This window comes from Eptesicus fuscus, chromosome 4 (genome assembly GCF_027574615.1).
Source record: "Eptesicus fuscus isolate TK198812 chromosome 4, DD_ASM_mEF_20220401, whole genome shotgun sequence".
NCBI classification, from domain to species: domain Eukaryota; kingdom Metazoa; phylum Chordata; class Mammalia; order Chiroptera; family Vespertilionidae; genus Eptesicus; species Eptesicus fuscus.
In genome coordinates, this window is record NC_072476.1 from 7945118 (window position 1) to 7964954 (window position 19837).

At 52.1% G+C, this 19837-nt stretch overlaps 1 protein-coding gene across 4 annotated transcripts; it reads left to right on the forward strand.

Moving 5' to 3' along the window:
• The first annotated feature begins 368 nt into the window (after window positions 1–368).
• TAOK2 (TAO kinase 2) lies at window positions 369–19831 on the forward strand. 4 transcript variants are annotated; one of them, XM_028127524.2, is made up of 19 exons: window positions 369–980; window positions 4078–4244; window positions 4333–4404; window positions 4497–4598; window positions 5075–5120; window positions 5248–5344; window positions 5503–5616; window positions 5719–5810; window positions 9028–9121; window positions 9221–9302; window positions 10051–10218; window positions 10373–10651; window positions 10846–11007; window positions 12613–12978; window positions 13064–13267; window positions 13801–14040; window positions 17155–17367; window positions 18316–18498; window positions 18593–19831. In XM_028127524.2, the coding sequence occupies exons 2-19, from the start codon at window positions 4113–4115 to the stop codon at window positions 19112–19114; spliced, it is 3168 nt and encodes a 1055-aa protein (XP_027983325.1). In that variant the 5' UTR covers window positions 369–980; window positions 4078–4112; the 3' UTR covers window positions 19115–19831. The 4 variants fall into 4 exon arrangements, with proteins under 4 accessions (XP_027983325.1, XP_008151077.1, XP_027983324.2 ...); XM_008152855.2 differs by having other exon boundaries at window positions 10391–10651; XM_028127523.2 differs by lacking the exons at window positions 17155–17367; window positions 18316–18498; window positions 18593–19831 and having other exon boundaries at window positions 13801–15946.
• Window positions 19832–19837: the final 6 nt, after the last annotated feature.

Genomic DNA, 19837 nt, shown 5'->3' on the forward strand with positions numbered 1-19837 from the left:
TGTCGGAAAGCGCGCTGGACTCCACCCTCTCCGAGTCTAACCCTTCTCCCCGCCTCCCACCCGGGTCCGCGTGGCGGGGCGCGTGCGCACTCTGGCTCCAGAGCTGCCTATCTTCCAGGCCGCGGCGGTCAGGAGAGAGGGGCGGGGCCCCAAAGGAAACGGCCCCGCCCTCTTTGGCCGGGCGTCCCTACGGCGCCTGCGCGCTCCCGCCCGGTCTCCATCTTGGAATTGGGAGGAAGAGGGAGAGGGAGACCGGGACGAGACCTGGGTTGTGGTGCGGCGAGAAGCTGAGACAGAAGAGGAGAGGGAGAGAGGGTGCCGGGAGTGCCCCTAGCTACAGTCTTTCGGCTACCCTCAGGAGAGAGGAGGAGAAGGGGAGGAGGCCGGGGCGGGAGTGGGGCTGTCACCCTCCGACCCTGACGTGAGAGGGGCCATTTGGCCGGACGTCCTAGGGGTGGGCGCCCTGTCGGCGGCCGGAGACCTGGGGCTCTGGTGCTTCAGTCCTGAATTTCCGGGCTTGACCCCTCGTTTCTCAAATACCCGGGTATTAGCCCCACAGATTGCAGATATCCGCGACTTGGGTCCCAACCTCTCTAAACCTGGGTTCTTATTTTACAGGGTTTCATATATCTGGGGTTCAGGGCCCTGCGTGCACCAGTATCCGGGGTTTATTCCCCACGCGTTGGTATATCAGGTTAGCTTCCCCCGTTCAGATATCTGGGGTTCAGACCCCACAATCAGAAATCCGGGACTCCGCAGCTGTCGCCCTCGAGGAGGAGGACTGGACCGCGAGGTCAGATCAGGCTGTCACCCCTTCCCCTCCAGGGGAGGCTTCCCGGGCCCGCCCCTCGGGGAGGGAGAAAGCCGAGGAAGAGGTGGCAAGGGGAAAGGCCTCCTTGCCCCTCTCCCAGCTTGGCAGAGCCGCTGGAGGACCCCAGGAGGAGTCGGAAGCGCTGGGGCACCATAGTGACCCCTACCAGGTGAGACACGGGGTGCAGGGACGCGGGTCCCTGTGTCTAGTATTGAGAAGAAAGGGTGCTCCTTTCTCAGCAGCTGGGCCTGGGTAGGCCCTCACCTCAGGATGGGGGAGCCCAGCTGGGCCAGTGGTCAGCCTCTGACTAGCCTTGCCTTCTGCTGCCACCCTCTTCCCCTTTCTGGTCCCTTCATTATGTCTGTTTGATGGGGGACCTCAGGTGACAGGGTCTCTGATGTCACCAGGCTTCACGCCCTAGGTGTGGGAGCTAATCAGATGGGTTTGCACCCTTCTGATCTCCCCCGTTAACTTTGCTCCTCACAAATACCTCTTCTCCATTATTATAACCCTTTTAACTGGTTGATCGGGGGCGTTGATCCCCATGGTAGGTCTGCTTTTCCGTTTTTTAGGCATGGCCTGGTTGGGTCTCTTGTCCTTTCAAGGAAGTGTGTGTGTGTGTGTGCATTTGTGTTTGGCGGTGCCTGGCAGTATTTCTCCAAGCTATATCGTATAAATCTCATACATTTGTCAGCGATCTATCATTAACAAAGTGTTTTACACCCATTCTCTCATGTGACCCCCCCTTCGCCCTTTTAAAAAATATTTATGTTTTTATTGATTTTGAGAGAGAGAGAAAGGGAGAAGGAGAGAGAAAAACACCGATGTGAGAGCAAAGCACATGAGAGGGAAGCATCTATAGGCTGCCTCCTGTATGCCCCCCCCCCGCCCCTCCACAGGGTATTGAGCCACAACCAGGGCATGTGCCCTGTCCAGGAGTTAAACCGGCAACCTTTCGTTTCCACACTGGCTGGGGCCCCCTTTGTCCTTTTATTGCTATCTCCCCATTTTACAGTTGAGAATATTAAGGCCCAGAGAGGTTGCCCAAGGTCACTCAGTGGCAGAATCAGGATTTGAGTTGTGGTAAGATTTAAGAATGGGAGGAAGGAGAGTTTCCTTTTATAGGAGGGCTATCCTCGGAAGCTTTTCCAGACGGGAGGCTCTGGCTCCTGCCTTCTGCCTCATGGGTTTTTCTCTCCACTCTGACCTTCATCTTTACTGTGATCCCAGCCTTTGGCCTACGTTCCTGAGAAATGATAGCTACAGTGGTGTCTCTTAATAGTTAAAGCCAGGCTGCTGGGGTAGGATGTCCCCAAAGTATTAAAACCTTGTGGTGACCCTGGAGGCATGAAAGGAAAAATCCATATGCCAAATGTCTGCATAGTGTTCCTAAGTATGGGACCTCCTTAAAAATTTCACAACAGCCCTATGCTATAATTCATTTTGCTGAAAAGACCAAGTATAAGGAACTTACCAAAGCCCTGTTGCTGTACATTGAGGATGAAATGTACCACTGGTAGTGTAGGGATAGACATTCTTGGATTTCCTCATCTGCAGAATGGGGCTCATTTAGAAGGTGGTTATGATTTAGCACAGATCTTGGTAGTCGTTCGAATGTTCGGTGTTATTTGAGGAAGAGGCCCCATGTCATGTGGCCTAGGGTTCTGTGTTGGCATTCTTGGTTGAGAGCTGGTAAAGAGGTCAAGAAGATTCCTTTGGCAAGTTTTGAGCTCCTGCCTTTGTGTGTGGTTATGCGGTTGGGGTGAGGGGTGCTTGGCAGGAGAATGGAGAAAGGGCCTGCTTTGAGCAGCCTGGGAGCTGCTGAGGGCAATCAGTCAGTCAGTCTCCCAGGCTATTCTGAACCCTCTGCACCCTGGGGACCCTCTAGAGTGAGCTGGGCTTGCTCCTTGCCCACCAGCTTCCAGTTGAGCTGAGGAGACAAAATTAACAACACAATAGGAAACAATGCACGACGATATAATTACATGCTAGATTGGTAGGCTCTTTACGGAGCTAGAACTCTGCCCTGGGAGTCCAGCTCTTCTGAAGGCTCCTTTGTGCCTGAATTCCAACAAGTGCTTAGTCAGGAGTTTGGCCTGGAATCCCCTTGTGGGTGTGGGGGGTCTTGGCTTTGATGCTGGAGTTTCTCTGGATGTTTGGCTGGGTGCTCTAGCAGTTCTCCCTAAGCACCCAGTGATCAAGGAAAGCTTCCTGTAGGAGGGGGCTGAGCTTGTACTGAGTTGCTGAGAGAGTAATGGGCACACATGCCTGACTGGAGAGGAGAAGGTCCTGTTCTCTGACCTTGGAGAAGTCCTCTTTCCTTCCTATGCCTCAGTGACCTCATCTGTGAAATGGTGATCATGATCCTGCCCTGCTTATTTCACAGTGCTGTTTTGAAAGCACAGTGGTAGAAGACCAATTTTGGGAGTCATTTAACCTTCCTGAGCCTGTTTCCTCATCTGCAAAATGAGGGTACTAGTAATAGCCTCATAAGGTTGCGTGTGGTGAGGATTGAAAGAGGTAATGCATGTAAGGTGTTGCTACACATGCTTAATAAATGTTATTTGTACACCGTAAATGCCCTGTATCTTGTGTGTGATGCTTATGCAGTTGGGCTGGACAAAAAAGGCAGCCCAGATCACAGAGAGGCCCCCAAAGCCAGATGCCATTTCTCTCCCTGTCCTTCCTACCTTAGATCTCCCTGCCAGAGTCCCTAGCCCTTTTGAGAATGAGTCTTCTGGCCCCTCTGGGCCAGTACCCACTTCTAACAATGGCCGGATTTCCACTGCCTCCGGCCTGGCCATTTCCTGCTCTCTTTCAGAGTGTGAGAGGTTGAGGGAGGAGGGGGCCTCTAAGAGGAATGGGAAGGTGCCTGGAAATTTGGATTGTGGGACTTGTGGGACAGGACACTTGGGGATTTGGGGATCTGGCTGGGAGGCAGAATCTTTTATTCTTGAAGGAGGAAGTAGGGGTTATAGGGAAATGGAACTTGTTGAGGTCTGAGGAGGGTGGGAAGAATGCTTAGCTCCCAGTCTTCCTAGCTGTTTTAGGGACTCTGGCCCTGTGGCCCATGCTTTGATTCCCAGGGCAAGTTCTTGTTTTTTGTTTTTTTTTATTTTGAGCTTTGATGTTGTTCCTAATCTCCCCATACCCTTCCTCACCAGTGCCTCCCCCTCAACAGGGAACTAGGGAAGGAGAAGGCAGAAACTTGAGGGGCCCCTTCCTTCTCTGAGAGCCCCACCCTTGGTCCCATTTCCATTCTCCAGGACAGGCCCCACTCTCAGGGCCCTCAGGGGCCACCATGCCAGCTGGGAGCCGGGCTGGGAGCCTGAAGGACCCTGATGTGGCTGAGCTCTTTTTCAAGGATGACCCTGAAAAGCTCTTCTCTGACCTTCGGGAAATTGGCCACGGCAGCTTTGGAGCTGTGTACTTTGTGAGTTGGGGCTTGGGAGGGTAGGGCAGGGATGGGGACTGCATTCTCCCCCCCCTGTGGACCTCCACCTTCTGGTCTGATCCTCTAGGCCCGGGATGTCCGGAATAATGAGGTGGTGGCCATCAAGAAGATGTCCTACAGTGGGAAGCAGTCTAATGAGGTGGGTCAGACTTAACAAGAACGGGTCGGGGGTAGGAGACCCATATCAAGATGCAGACTGAGTAAGTCTCTCCTCCCCCTGACGCCTCCCAGAAGTGGCAGGACATCATCAAGGAGGTTCGGTTCCTACAGAAGCTGCGGCATCCCAATACCATTCAGTACCGGGGCTGTTACCTGAGGGAACACACAGCTTGGGTGAGCTGGCCCCCTGTCTCTGGCCTGATCTTTGCCCCCTCTCAGACCCATCCTTATCTTGGTCTAGTCTCTTAGGTGGGCTCTATTCGGAGTGCTGGTGTGGGGATCTTGGGAAGGAGTGAGTCTCTCCCAACCTTTTTATTTCTCAGACAAAGCCATGAGCAGCAGAGTCTGCCCAGAAGGAGAGGCTGGTTTGAAGGGTGACATAGACTATTAGCAGTTGGAACAAGGGCACATGGGTTGGAAGAGCTGGAGATTGGAGCTTTGAAGGGATCGAGGTGGGAGAGGCTCTGACTCTAGGGACTCTTCCACCACCCCCTCATTTTCTCAGTTGTCCTTCCTCCCTGTCATTACCCTCGGGGCATTGCCTGAGTGGAGGATAGAGCAAGGAAGCTCTCTATTTTGGATCTCTGCCCAAGAGAGATGGGCCAGGGGTGGCCAGTTCTGCTGATCTCTGACCCTTGACCCTTCCTTAGCTGGTGATGGAGTATTGCCTGGGCTCAGCTTCTGACCTTCTAGAAGGTAAGTAACTGTCCAACAAGTGGAAGAAGGGAGAAGAGCAGAGAAGCTGTAGGGGAAGGGTTAAGGGAAACTTGTTCCAGTCCCACCCTTGGGCTCCCTCAGCTTGATGTTTTTCCTCACTCCCTAGTGCATAAGAAGCCCCTTCAGGAGGTGGAGATTGCAGCTGTGACCCACGGGGCCCTTCAGGGCCTGGCTTACCTGCATTCCCACAACATGATCCATAGGTACAAGCAGCACTGATGATGGCTGGGAGGGTGGCGGAGTGCTCGCTACACCGCTCTGCATTTAGCTGGGCTACAGCCTTCTTGGAACTTGGTGCTGTAGCCCCCACTCAGCCTTCCTAAGAGGCATGTCTTGTTCCTGTGCTTTGCTTCTTTGGCAGGGATGTGAAGGCTGGAAACATCCTGCTATCAGAGCCGGGCTTGGTGAAGCTGGGGGACTTCGGCTCCGCATCCATCATGGCACCTGCCAACTCCTTTGTGGGCACCCCGTACTGGTGAGTGGGAGTGGTGGTGATTGGAGAGAGCTGCCAGAAAGTTGGGAGCAGGAGTTGGCAGGGTCTGGGCAGGTAATTAGCCTCTTTCGTCTGAACTCCCAGGATGGCTCCGGAGGTGATCCTGGCAATGGATGAAGGGCAGTATGATGGCAAGGTGGATGTCTGGTCATTGGGGATAACGTGCATCGAGCTGGGTAAGGACAACCTCCACTCTGCCCCCTCCATCCTCTTTTCCCTTCATTTCCTTCTCCTTCTCTTATTATCCCCACACCATACCATCCTTTGAGGTTTCCAGGCTTCTGTTCATTTTGACTCTACCCTTGATCTCCAATATAGGCAGCTGTCAAATTCTGCCAATTTTTTATTTGTTTTATTTTTGTTAATCCTCACCCAAGGATATTTTTCCATTGATTTTTATTTTTGTTTTTTTAATTTTTATTATTTTTTTAATCAGAGAGGAAGGGAGAGGGAGAGAGAAATAGAAACATCAATGATGAGAGAATCATTGATCAGCTGCCTCCTGCACGTCCCCCACTGGGGATCGAACCCACAACCTGGGCATGTGCCCTTGACCGGAATCGAACCCATGACCTTTCAGTCCGCAGGCCGATGTTCTATCCACTGAGCCAAACCGGCAAGTGCTCCATGGATTTTTAGAGCGTGGAAGGGAGAGGGAGAGACAGAGAAACGTCGATTTGAGAGAGACACATCAATTGGTTGCCTCCTGCACACACCTCAACCTGGGCCAGGGAACCTGCAACCGCTATACATGCCCTTGACCAGATCGAATCTGGGACCCTTCAGTCCGTGAGCTGATACTCTGTCCACTGAGCAAAACTGGCTCAGGCAAATTCTGCCAGTTTTTATACCTAAAGATTTCATAGCATTCATCTCTTCCTGTCTAATACTCTAGTTCTAAACTTTTTTTTTTAGCACAGACTGTGGACCATGTGTGTGCTAGTAGGTTCTTGGGGGTATAGCAGTGAATAAGTCTCCTGCCTTCATGGAATTTATATTCAAGTTGGGGCAACAGGCATATTTTCTTTCAATGTAATAAGAGCTGAATTGGGGGAGTTAAAGGAATAGTACAACTCTAAAACAAGGGATGTGACCTAGTTCAGAGGCTGAGGAAGGTCTTCCTGTAGCAGAAATATATCAATGGCGTCACAAGGCAAATAATAGTTAGCTGTTTGAAGACTGTAGGGAAGAGCATTCCAGACAGGTGAGAGCAGGCATGGGAAGCTGACACTAGTTTCAGTTATCCTATATAATAAAAGGGTAATGTGCAAATGGACCCTAACGGCCGAATGACTGGTCGCTATGACGCACACTGACCACCAGGAGGCAGATGCTCAATACAGGAGCTGCCCTCACAGGGGGAACACTGCTCAACCAGAAGCTGGCTCATGGCTGGCCAGCGCAGTGGTGGTGGCGGGAGCCTCTCCTGCCTCCGTGGCAGTGCTAAGGATGTCTGACTAACGGCAGGTGGACATCCCCCGAGGGCTCCCGGACTGTGAGAGGGATGTCTGACTACCAGCTTAGGCCCGATCCTGCAGGGAGTGGGCCTAAGCCGGCAGGTGGACATTCCCCAAGGGCTCCTGGACTGCAAGAGGGTGCAGGCCAGGCTGAGGGACCCCCTAGTTTGGAATAATGCAGTAAAGAGCAGTAAGTGATATGGATAGAGAGTTAGGCTCAAGTGAGTTCATAAGGTCTTGAAGCCATGTCAAGGTTCTCATCTTTGTCAGCCTGCACTATTGAAACAACTATTTAATGAGATAATGTTTTGTAAGACCTCCAACAGGGTGACAAACATGGACTAGTCCCAAGAAAGAGATGCTGTTGCCCTAGCAGGTTTGGCTCAGTGGATAGAGCATCGGCCCATGGACTGAAGGGTCGTGGCTTTGATTCCAGTCAAGGGCACGTACCTGGGTTGCAGGCTCAATCCCCGGCTCTGGTAGGGACCCATGTGGGAGGCAACCAATCAATATGTCTCTCTCATATTGATGTTTCTCTCTCTCTGTCTCTCCCCTCCCTTCCACTGTAAAAATCAGTGGGAAAATATCCTTCGGTGAGGATTAACAAACAGAAAAAAGAAAGAAAGATGCTGTTAGTAACTCTTACAAGCAACTTCTTGCAGTGATCTTTCCTACTGCCATTCTCTCCTACTACAGTCTCTCTTATGTCACAGAGATCTGCTTAAGCTCTGCTGTTTCACTTTCTTTCTCAGAGCCAGCAGTGGCTCTCTGTTGCTTTCAAGACCGAAGTCATATCCATCTTTTCTTACACCAAGCTAAATACTGCTTCCTAAAGCCTGGCTTTCGTCTTCAGGAGCTCCACCCCTGTGTGCCATGAACTTTTCCACTTTCTTGCCTTGATTTCTTTTGTGTCCCCTGCCCAAGGGCAGAAATTTGTACATGTCCATCTCTGCATGTCTACATTTACCATTTGAGGCCGCAACCAGACAGGTTATACAAATATTTGAAGCAGGCCGGGAATAAGAAAAATATAGAGCTGTCCATTTTATTCCTAGTTTTGGTAGAGACATAGGTACAGAGAAATACTTCTCTACGATTAAAAAAAAAATTACAAACACACATCAATCTTGATGATAAATGGCAACTGATAATCAGGATCAGAAAAGCAAACTGGAAGTTTGGCAAACTGGAGATTGCTATTGCTTTTCTCCAGCCCATTGTTATGCAAGAATATAGGTTCTAATTCACCAGATCTAAGTTTTTAAGATAAACTGGAGATTTAGATTATTATTATTTGTTATGTGGAATTTAATTTAAAAATCACTATGTGAGCCAAAAGCATAAACAACATAAGACATTTGACTGAGCTACTTGGAGCTCCTGGCTTGCAATTTCTCATCTAAGGTCTGCTCCAATATCCCCTTTTCCAAAAGACCTTCCCTGAATCCCCTGCAGATATACCAGTGGGAAGGCCCACCTCACACCAGCTTCCCAGCCATTTGCCTATCTTCCTCTTGTGCCAGTTAACAGTTTGAACTTGATATTATTTGTCCAGCCCTATTTAGTCTTGCTGTCAGACTGAAGTTCGTTGAGGACAGGACCTATTTCTTGTTTTCCTTTACCTTCCCCATAACACTTAGCGAGGTTTTTGCTCTCATTTGGCACCTAATAAATATTAATTTGGCTGATAACTTTCTTCTGCCTTCTTTGGTGCTTTTGCATATGTTATTTTTTTTATGTCTACTTCACCTTGTGCAGGTGAAAAGACGGTGTTGCATTTCCCAGAGGGAATACATTGAGATTATGTGAATTGCTCAGAGTCATGCAGCCAAGAAGTAAGGGAGCTGGAATGTGAACCCAAATCTTCGGATTTCCGTTCCAGTCTCCTCTACCCACTGCCATCTCTCACTTTCTCCCACTTGACCTTTCTTTGTAGCGGAACGGAAACCACCACTGTTTAACATGAATGCGATGAGTGCCTTATACCACATTGCACAGAATGAGTCCCCTGTGCTCCAGTCAGGACACTGGTAAGGGCTTGGATCCCTGGGCCCAGGGGTTAGGCCATAGGGTAAGGCTGCCTGACTCATCCCTTTCCCACCCCTCCCTCACCCTCCTGTGACTACTAGGTCTGAGTACTTCCGGAATTTTGTCGATTCCTGTCTTCAGAAAATCCCTCAAGACAGACCAACCTCAGAGGTTCTTCTGAAGGTGAGGACTCACTGGCCTAGGATTCTTCTAGAACTGTAGCTTGTTTAAGCTACAAGAAACCCCTCAATGAAATTAGTGATTCCCACCAAAAACTTCATTTATGAATTCCCACCCCCTCCCTGTTAGATTTTGTCTACCAGACTGCCTTTATTAAGTAATAATTTGTTTTCCCATCTTTTATTAATCAAAGATGTATATAATTGTGAGCCAGGACTTCTGGTCAGCATGCAATAACCAGGGTTACCACACTGATCTGATGTAAATCAAGCCAAAAGCCTGTGTAGCCTTGTCATGGGTAAATGTATGATTTCCCTTAGGTGTTTTTTGACTTAGCAAAAGTAGAGGGGCCCCTATTCCCTTCACAGACCCATGGGGGCCTAAGGAGCCCTAGTTGGGAACTGACATAGATTGTCTAGTTTGACAGTTGTTTTGTAATTGTGGGATACCTTATGAGGCCCAGAGAGGCCTCATGACATGTCCACGGACATGCAGCACTTTGATAGAGGACCTGGACTGGAATCCAGATGTGACTGGTCTTGCCCGTCGGCCATTGGTGAAGGAATAAGAGACTGGGGAGATTGGGTGGTGAAAATTAATGTGGGAGAAAGTGTTGGGACAAGGCCAGCATCCACCCATGAGGACATGGGTCCCAGGGGACTGCCTCAGGCTAGAGGGAATGCCAGCACTCATAGGATATTGAGGGTCGTAGGGGTGCTTGGCAGCAAGCCTCAGTGCTCTCTTTCCCCAGCACCGCTTTGTGCTCCGGGAGCGGCCACCCACAGTCATTATGGACCTAATTCAGAGGACCAAGGACGCTGTGCGGGAGCTGGACAACCTGCAGTACCGCAAGATGAAGAAGATTCTATTCCAAGAGGCACCCAATGGCCCTGGTGCTGAAGCCCCAGAGGAGGAGGAGGTGACCCAGCTTGCCCTGCCACCCTTTACCACCATGTTGTACTTGCCTCCTAGCAGCTGCTTGGCCCCCTTACCCATCCCTCCTCACACCCACTGTCTCCTTGTGCTACCTTCATGTACACACCCCTTGTTCTTCCCCCTTCCCTGCCCAACAGCCTACGCCCTGTCTACAGGAGGCGGAGCCCTACATGCACCGAGCTGGGACGCTGACCAGTCTAGAGAGTAGCCACTCAGTGCCCAGCATGTCCATCAGCGCCTCTAGTCAGAGCAGCTCAGTCAACAGCCTAGCAGATGCTTCAGACAATGAGGAGGAAGAAGAGGAAGAGGAGGAGGAGGAGGAAGAGGAGGAAGGCCCTGAAGCCCGGGAGATGGCCATGATGCAGGAAGGGGAACACACAGTCACCTCCCACAGTTCCATCATCCACCGGCTGCCGGTATGCAGCTCGCCCTGAGTAGGCCTGACAGTGGAAAGGCCCAGCCCCAGCTCTTCTGCTCAGGCATCGTCTGGGCTCCCTTCTCTCCCTCCCAAGCATGACTGCCTCCTCTCTAAATCTGACTGGGTCTCCAAGGAACTCCCTTTGGGCCCAGTGGCCTCTGAGCCTGTATATCCTTTCCACCTTCCCTCTAGGGCTCTGACAACCTATATGATGACCCCTACCAGCCAGAGCTGACCCAGGGCCCTCTCCAGCAGCCTGCAGCCCCAGCTCCCACTTCTACCACTTCTTCTGCCCGCCGCCGGGCCTACTGCCGCAACCGGGACCACTTTGCCACCATCCGTACTGCTTCCCTGGTAAGTGCATCCATTCTCCCTTGGGCCACAGGTCCCAATCATCTAAGTCCAGAAATGATTTCCTCCTTGTGGCACATGGTTAAGTTCAAATTCTACCCTCACTTTTGGTAGCTGTCTCTTGCCTTTTCTTCACTTCAACCTCCAGGGGATTGGCCACATTGGGTATTCCTAGCTTGGCAAACTCTTATTCCATTTTTGTGGCTGGACTTAAATTGTGTTTCCTCGGGTGCCTTGCCAGGACCCTGGCCAATTGGGTGCTCCTGAACAGCATTATGACAGATGTGCTGGATTCTGTGTTTGTGGAGGGCTAGGGTAGTGTTCAGGTATCTGCCTCATACCAGTGATTGGTTCTCAGGTTCACGTACATGCCTATATTTAATCCAGCTCCTCTGGGAGGGAGCCAGTGTGATCCCATTTGAGAGGTGAGGCAGCCATGACTCAGGGCCTGCTTGCCTAAGGCACTTATCCTAGCATTGTTGGTGGTTGTCAAATTCTGTAAGCAGCATTGGTCCTTTTCTAACATTAACTCATAGCAGTGGTTTTCTCAGTTGACAGGGAAAAGTGGGTAGACATTTAGATTACATACCTGCTTAGCTGCAAGCACCAACAACCCCCTTACTTGGTCTAGTGGTCTCTGCATGTGGTTGGTTCTGTTAGGTCAACTCTTCAAATCCTGTGATGCTTGGTTCTTTGTGATACCGTGCAGAGAAATCTGTGACTTCCAGGGTATTGGCCACCTGGACAATGGACCTGAGCTCAAACCTCAGTTGAGGACATCCAGTCCCAAGTGTTCTTGTTATTCCAACATCTCATGGCCCAGATCCAGTTCTGAACTTGGGCTATAATGATCCTCAGTGTTTGCTGAAGGAGAACAAAGCCAATACTTAGTGATTCACAGTGTTCTAGACACTAGTACATACTAGTATGTATCAAAGTTAATCTCCACAGCCCTCTATGAGGAGGTATTATGGCCCCATTTAATAGACGAGGAAACCAAGGTTTAGCAACCTTAACTTGCATGAGGTCACATGGTTAGTAAGTGGCAGAGCTGGGACATGGACCCAGGTCTCTATGATTACTCTCTTTTTGTTGTTATTAATCCTCACCCTGAGGATATTTTTCCATTTATTTTTAGAGAGAGTGGAAGGGAGGGGAAGAGACAGAGAGAGAAAAACATTGATGTGAGAGAGACACATCAATTGGTTGCCTCCTGCACTCACCCTGAGCAAGGCCAGGGATCGAGCCCGCAACCTAGGAATGCATCCTTGATCAGAATCGAACCCAGGACCCTTCAGTTCACAGGCCAACGCTCTGTCTACTGAGCCAAACTTGCCTGGGCTGTATGATTACTCTTTTGAACTAATTTGAATTGTCCTACTTTTACACCTCTTATTATCTCATCAACCTGTGAAGTTAATTATATTTTCATTATCCAGTTGAGGTGGCAGGCTCAGAGAGGTTATGTGTGAGGAAGGTACCAAATGTGAGAATTAAACCCACGTGTCTAAAGCCCATGTTCTTTCTTCATAGAGCATGAAGACTGTGTGTGCTAATAAAATGGGGGCCAAGGCTGAGCCTTGCTTCTCATCCTCTCTCCCGCCCCAGGTCAGCCGTCAGATCCAGGAGCATGAGCAGGACTCAGCTCTGAGGGAGCAGCTAAGTGGCTATAAGCGGATGCGACGGCAGCACCAGAAACAGCTGTTGGCCCTGGAGTCACGGCTGAGGGGTGAACGCGAGGAGCATAGTGCACGGCTGCAGCGAGAGCTTGAGGCACAGCGAGCTGGCTTCGGGGCTGAGGCAGAAAAGCTGTCACGGCGGCACCAGGCCATCGGTGAGAAGGAGGCACGAGCTGCCCAGGCTGAGGAACGAAAGTTTCAGCAGCACATCCTTGGGCAGCAGAAGAAGGAGCTGGCTGCCCTGCTGGAGGCGCAGAAGCGAACCTACAAACTTCGGAAGGAGCAACTAAAGGAGGTGGGATAGGCTCCAGCAGTGGAGTGGATAGGGCCTGGTGGTAAGCGAGGCAGTCCCTAACTGCCCTGCTCTCCCCACTGCCCAGGAGCTTCAGGAGAACCCCAGCACACCCAAGCGGGAGAAGGCTGAGTGGCTTCTGCGGCAGAAGGAGCAGCTACAGCAGTGCCAGGCGGAAGAGGAGGCAGGGCTGCTACGGAGGCAGCGCCAGTACTTTGAGTTGCAGTGTCGCCAGTATAAGCGCAAAATGCTGCTGGCTCGTCATAGCCTGGACCAGGATCTGCTGCGAGAGGTGGGTCACCCCATTCCCCTCCCAGATCCCAGACATCCTTTAAAAAAAAAATATATATAGATATAGATAGATTGATTTCAGAGAGGAAGGGAAGGGGAGAGAAAAATAGAAACATCAATGATGAATCATTGATTGGCTGCCTCCTGCATGCCTCATACTGGGAATGGAGCCCACAACCCAGGCATGTGCCATGACTGGGAATCGAACCTCAACCTCCTGGTTCACAGGTCAGTGCTCAACCACTGAGCCATGCTGGCCCGGCCCAGACATCCTTTTTCACTTGCCTCACTTGTAGTTGTCTTTCCCCTCAGCCCACCTTCATGTTATGGTTCTGCTTCTCTTGAACACCCCTTTTGCTTCTCATGCCCACCAGAAAGACCCTGCTAGAGTTCCCTTAGAATTCTATTCCCAGACCAGCCAGGAGTTTGGCTCCCTTATATCCCACCCTCAGCTCCTTCTGCCAAAGAGTTTTGGGGCTCTCACACCAACTAGGTTTCCTAACTGGACTCGGCCCTGCCTCTCTTCTGCTTCAGGACTTGAACAAGAAACAAACACAGAAGGACTTGGAGTGTGCATTGCTGCTGCGGCAGCACGAGGCCACACGGGAGCTTGAGCTAAGACAGCTCCAGGCTGTACAGCGCACAAGGGCAGAGCTCACCCGCCTGCAGCACCAGACAGAGCTGGGCAACCAGCTGGAGTACAACAAGCGGCGTGAGCAAGAGTTGCGGCAGAAGCATGCAGCCCAGGTTCGCCAGCAGCCCAAGAGCCTCAAAGTACGTGCAGGCCAGCGTCCCCCGGCCCTCCCGCTCCCCATTCCTGGGGCTCTGGGACCACCCAGCACAGGCACCCCTAGAGAAGAGCATCCCTGCTCATCTGGCCAGGAGGCAGTCTTTGACCAAAGAATTCTGGGAGAGGAGGAGCAAGCAATTCCAGAGAGAAGGATTCTGGGAGAGGAAGGGGCCACCTTGGAACCAGAGGAGCAGAGGATTTTGGGGGAAGAATCAGGAACCCCTAGTCCCAGTCCACAAAAACATAGGTGTTTGGTTGATGAGGAAGTTTGGGGTCTTACTGAGGAGGAGATAGAGGAGCTAGGAGTCCCATCCCTGACACCTCAGGAGAGGAACATTGTGGGCCAGGAGTTGGCTGAGGCATGGAGGTTGTGGGAGAAGGAGGATAGGAGCCTCCTGGATGAGGAATTTGAGCTTGGCTGGGTCCAGGGCCCAGCTCTGACCCCAGTCCCTGAGGAGGAGGAAGAGGAAGAAGAGGAGGAGGGGGCTCCAATTAGGACTCCGAGGGATCCTGGAGATGGCTGTCCCTCACCAGACATCCCCCCTGAACCCCCTCCAACATATCTGAGACCTGGCCCTGCTAGCCAGTTCCCTGGACTCCTGTCCCATGGCCTCCTGGCCGGCCTCTCTTTTGCAGTGGGGTCCTCCTCTGGCCTCCTGCCCCTACTACTTCTGCTGCTGCTCCCACTGCTGGCGGCCCAGGGTGGGGGTGGCCTGCAGGCCTCGCTGCTAGCCCTTGAGGTGGGGCTGGTGGGCCTGGGGGCCTCCTACCTACTTCTTTGTACAGCTCTGCATCTGCCCCCCAGTCTGTTCTTACTCCTTGCCCAGGCCACTGCACTGGGGGCTATCCTGGGTCTGAGCTGGTGCCGGGGCCTTATAGGTGTCCCTCTGGGCCTTGTGGCCGCCTGGCTGCTAGCCTGGCCAGGCCTGGTTCTACCACTGGCAGCTATGGCAGCTGGGGGCAAATGGGTGCGGCAGCAGGGACCTCAGATTCGCCGGGGCATCTCTCGGCTCTGGTTACGGGCTCTGCTGCGCCTATCCCCCATGGCCTTTAGGGCCCTACAGGGCTGTGGGGCTGTGGGGGACCGGGGTCTGTTTGCCCTCTACCCCAAGACCAACAAGGATGGCTTCCGCAGTCGACTGCCTGTCCCTGGGCCTCGGCGGAGTAATTCCCGGGCTTCCCGACACCCACTAGCCCTATTGGCAAGGTTTTGGGCCCTGTGTAAGGGCTGGAACTGGCACCTGGCACGGGCCAGCCAGGGTTTGGCCTCCCGCTTACCTCCCTGGGCTATCCACACACTGGCCAGCTGGGGCCTCCTTCGGGTTGAACGGCCCAGCCGTATTCCCCGACTGCTACCACGCAGCCAGCGCAGGCTAGGGCCCCCTGCCTCCCACCAACCACCACCAGGGACTCTAGCTGGGCGGAAATCCCGAACCCGTCAGTCCCGGGCCCTGCCTCCCTGGAGGTGACCAACTCTGGTGTTTCATCAGCCCGAATCTAGAGCATTGAGCACTTTATCTCCCACTACTCAGCGAAGATTCTGCAGTCCCAGTCCTCCCTTTCACCCCTCCTTCCTCGGTGTGCTCCCCCCACCCCCAACCCTTGGACCTCTAGACAGGCAGCCCCCTCCACTAGAGCTCAGAAGTTACACTTTGTGTTCTCCTGAAGCTCCTCCCCGCCCTAAGTTATTGCTGTTCTCCGGCTGTGTGTGTGCTCATCCTCACCCTCATCGACTCAGGCCTGGGGCCAGGTGTGGTGGTGGGTGGAAAGAGTCATGTGTTTTTTTTTCTCTCTTTGATTTTGTTTTTCTGTCTCCCTTCCAACCTATCCCCTTTCCCCATCAAAAAAAGAAAAAGACAAACACAAATAAAATATCTAAGCGGAACTATACCTTTGGCCCAGGCTGCCTCTGTCTGCTTTGTCCTGCCGCCTAGCCTCCCTGGTATGCCCCAATCCAGACCCTTGGCCCCCAGTCCCATGACCTCTTCACCTCCATCTACGTTATCTCAACCCCTTTCATTCCTCAGCCTCATCCTCTCTGCCGTCATAACTTTATTGCATCATGACCACCACCAGCTTGGGGGTCTGGACCTCTTTGAGCTTTGACATATCTTATGCCCACAGTTCCCATTTGTGGATTCCTTACGAGACTCCTTAGGTTCTGGGTCCTTTTGTCCTCATCCCCTGCTTTGTCTCCCAACCTGTTCCCTTTCTGGGAGCTGAATTTCTCTCCTGACATCAGGCATTATCCTAGAGGGCTGGGGGATGGAACTGGAAGCCTTGAATAGTAGGGGATGGTGAGTTTGGGGGCCAAGCAAGAGAGTATGGGGGCCGTGGAAATGGGATTGGTTGTGGGCGTGGAATGGGAGCTGAGTGCGTAAGGGGCTGTCTGGAATGTGGGCATCTGGCCAGGGTGGCAGCTGTTGGCCCATTGAACTTGTCAGGCCCTTTCTGGCCACTTCTTTGCCCCTTTGCCTTATGTGGCCTGAGATGGGGCCACCTCTTCTCCATTTCTCAGCTCGGTGGCTGTCCTTCCCTCCTTCCCACCCAGAGGCACTGAACCTGGGCCTTCCTCTGTCTTTAGCTGTGTTGCTCTGTTCCATGGGTGTGTTGTGTGATTTGGTTTTCTCACTCTTGTGTACATTCTGTATCTGCTCACATGCTTCTATCTCTAGGTCATGTTTTCTCTCTGCATGGTCAAAGCTTCTTGTATGCCCTCAGTACTCTAAAGATTCTCAGTTCCCTGTCCATGAACTCTCCTGCTGTTTCTCGTGAGTTTTCCACCCAACTCTGTGAACATGCTCTTGGAACCTTGTTTTCTTTGCATCTCTTGCCCATTGAGAATCTTCCTGATCTCTCTCAACACAATCCCATCTCTCCGTGTCTGTCTGTATACAGTTCCCCCCGCCCCCTCTGTCTAACATGTTTTCTGTTTCTCTCCCTCTCCCTGTCTCTGTTTCTGTCTCTTCCTCTCTCTTTCCCCCTTCTCCCCTGATTGTTCCTCCTCCTCCTGTTCCTCTTCCTCCTGTTCTTCCTCTTCCTCCTCTCCCTCTTCCTCTCCCCTGCCCCCATTTCCCCTCGGTCCATCCACTGCATAGTCTAAGGAGCTGCAGATCAAGAAGCAGTTCCAGGAGACGTGTAAGATCCAGACTCGGCAGTACAAGGCTCTGCGGGCACACTTGCTGGAGACTACGCCTAAAGCTCAGCACAAGAGCCTCCTTAAGCGGCTCAAAGAAGAACAGACCCGAAAGCTGGCAATCCTAGCCGAGCAATACGACCAGTCCATCTCAGAGATGCTCAGCTCACAGGCGGTGAGGCCTGGGGTCCAGAGAGGGAGCATGGTGGAGATTGGCCATGGTTTCCCACTTGGTTATGGGCAGTGAAAGCAGGGGAGGGGGTGGATAGAGAAGGGGCTTTTTGTTCCTGGGAAACCTCAGTTACCTCCCACTGTTAGTATTCTCTGCAATTGTTTTATTCTTTCGCTTGAGTATTTTCTTAAGGTCTTAACAAAGCCAGCCTGCCTATTCTACCAAGAACTACCAAGGAAAGTGTGGCTGTAATTTTTCCTTGAGCCTGAGTTAGTTTAATGTATGAATAGCAAATCAAAATGTTTGTAGCCCTCAGGCCAATTTTCTGACTTCTGGAGGATTTTGAAGGTTGCTGTCTAAAAGTGATCACACATAAGTAACATGGAATGGGTCACTTAAAATATACACATGGTGTAAAAAGTAACACTATTCATTGCCATTTTTTCACCCAATCCCACTTCTCAGAATTATTAATAATTCATTGTATTAGATTATTTCCTATGCATATTGGAAAGTTACATAAAATTTTGAAACAAGAATGGAATCATACTTTACATACTATTCTTTAACTTCTTTTTCCACCTAATATTTCTTGGACCTCTTCCCATGTCAGTACACATATCTCATTTTTTTAACAGCATAGAATTTTCCATGGTATAAATATACCATAATTTATTTAACCCATCCCTTATTGGTGGACATTTAGGTTGTTTCCAGTATATTGCTATTACAACGCTTCAGTGAACACCTTCGAGCACATGTGCAAGTATACCTTGGGGATAAATTCCTGGAAGTGTAATTGCTGTGTCACAGGGTATGACGACCTTTCATTTTGGTAGATGTTGACACTGGCTGCTTCTTGAAACCTTAGGGCCCAGGCCTACCTGGGGCAGGGGAGGATTGTGGGGGTTGGGGAGGAGGCCCCTAAAATTAGTTCTTCCTATTTTCCAGCTGCGGCTTGATGAGACCCAAGAGGCAGAGTTCCAAGCCCTTCGGCAGCAGCTTCAACAGGAACTGGAGCTACTCAATGCTTATCAGAGTAAGATCAAGATTCGCACGGAGAGTCAACACGAGAGGGAGTTGCGAGAGCTGGAACAGAGAGTAGCTCTGAGGCGGGCACTGCTAGAGCAGCGGGTAAGAGGGCTTGGCCTCCAGGATGGGGTGGGCAGCCCCCCCCCCCCTGCCCCGAACCCTCACTGGACTCTCTAATCTCTTCTGGGTGTTCCAGGTGGAAGAGGAGCTGCTAGCCCTGCAAACAGGGCGTTCTGAACGAATCCGGAGTTTGCTTGAGCGGCAGGCCCGTGAGATCGAGGCTTTCGATGCTGAGAGCATGAGGCTGGGTTTCTCCAGTATGGCTCTGGGGGGCATCCCAGCCGAGGCTGCTGCCCAGGGCTATCCCGCTCCACCCCCTGCCCCTGCCTGGCCCTCCCGCCCTGTTCCCCGTTCAGGGGCACACTGGAGCCATGGCCCTCCTCCACCTGGCATGCCCCCCCCAGCCTGGCGTCAGCCTTCTCTGCTGGCTCCCCCAGGTCCCCCAAACTGGCTGGGGCCCCCAGCACAGAGTGGGACACCCCGTGGTGGAGCCCTGCTACTGCTAAGAAACAGCCCCCAGCCCCTGCGACGGGCAGCCTCGGGGGGCAGTGGCAGTGACAATGTGGGCCCACCTGCTGCCGCAGTGCCTGGGCCTCTGAGCCGCAGCACCAGTGTCGCTTCCCACATCCTCAATGGCTCCTCCCACTTCTATTCCTGAAGTGCAAGGTGGATAAGCAGATGGAGGGGCAGGGGCAAGGGTGGGTGGAGCCTGATTCTGGAGGGCTTATAAGCTTGAGGCCCACCCAAGGGTGGGGGACAGGATGATAGTTCCAGCTCTCCTCAAACCTCCTCATCTCATGAGCTTCTTGGGCTGGCCAGTGGCCCAGGGTCAGCTTGGGCATAGGTTCCTCAAGGCTGACTAGGAGCCCCTGCCTCCCCACCATGGTGCCAGGGTCTCTCTCCACCACCGCCTTGGAAAAGGAGGGAGATGTGTGTGTCAAATATTCATCTAGTCCCCTGGGGGAGGGGAAGGGTGGGTCTAGATATATTCAGAGAACTAAACTCCCTGCATTGGGGCCATGGATTGGGGACGCCAGGCCCCCGCAGACCTGGGATGTGACAGAGCAAGTCTGGGGGTCTGGGGTGGGGAGTACGGGAGGAAAGGGCCTTCTTAGTAAGAAGGATAAGGATGGGGTCTTGGGGTCAGGATGCCTGGGTCTCTCCATTCCCCTGTTGCCGTCTGAAGTCCTGTGCCGTCTTGTCTTTTTTTTTTTTTTTTTTAATTGAGATCAGAGCTGGGGCAGGGGAACAAGGGAAGGACCTTGGAAGGGGCTGCTCCCAGGTCTGGGGGCAGTCATGGGAGCCCCTCCCAGCTACGGGGCTGGCACAGAGCCCCAGGGCAAGCTTTTAATAAACTGTTGGTTATTCTAACAGACGCCAG

Excerpts from the sequence above, each read along its gene's own strand:
- TAOK2 (XM_028127523.2), top strand. The coding sequence starts at position 4,113 with ATGCCAGCTGGGAGCCGGGCTGGGAGCCTGAAGGACCCTGATGTGGCT. Across the intron at positions 4,245-4,332 it reads GCTTTGGAGCTGTGTACTTT|GCCCGGGATGTCCGGAATAA; the intron begins GTGAGTTGGGGC and ends CTGATCCTCTAG. Across the intron at positions 10,219-10,372 it reads AAGCCCCAGAGGAGGAGGAG|CCTACGCCCTGTCTACAGGA; the intron begins GTGACCCAGCTT and ends CCTGCCCAACAG.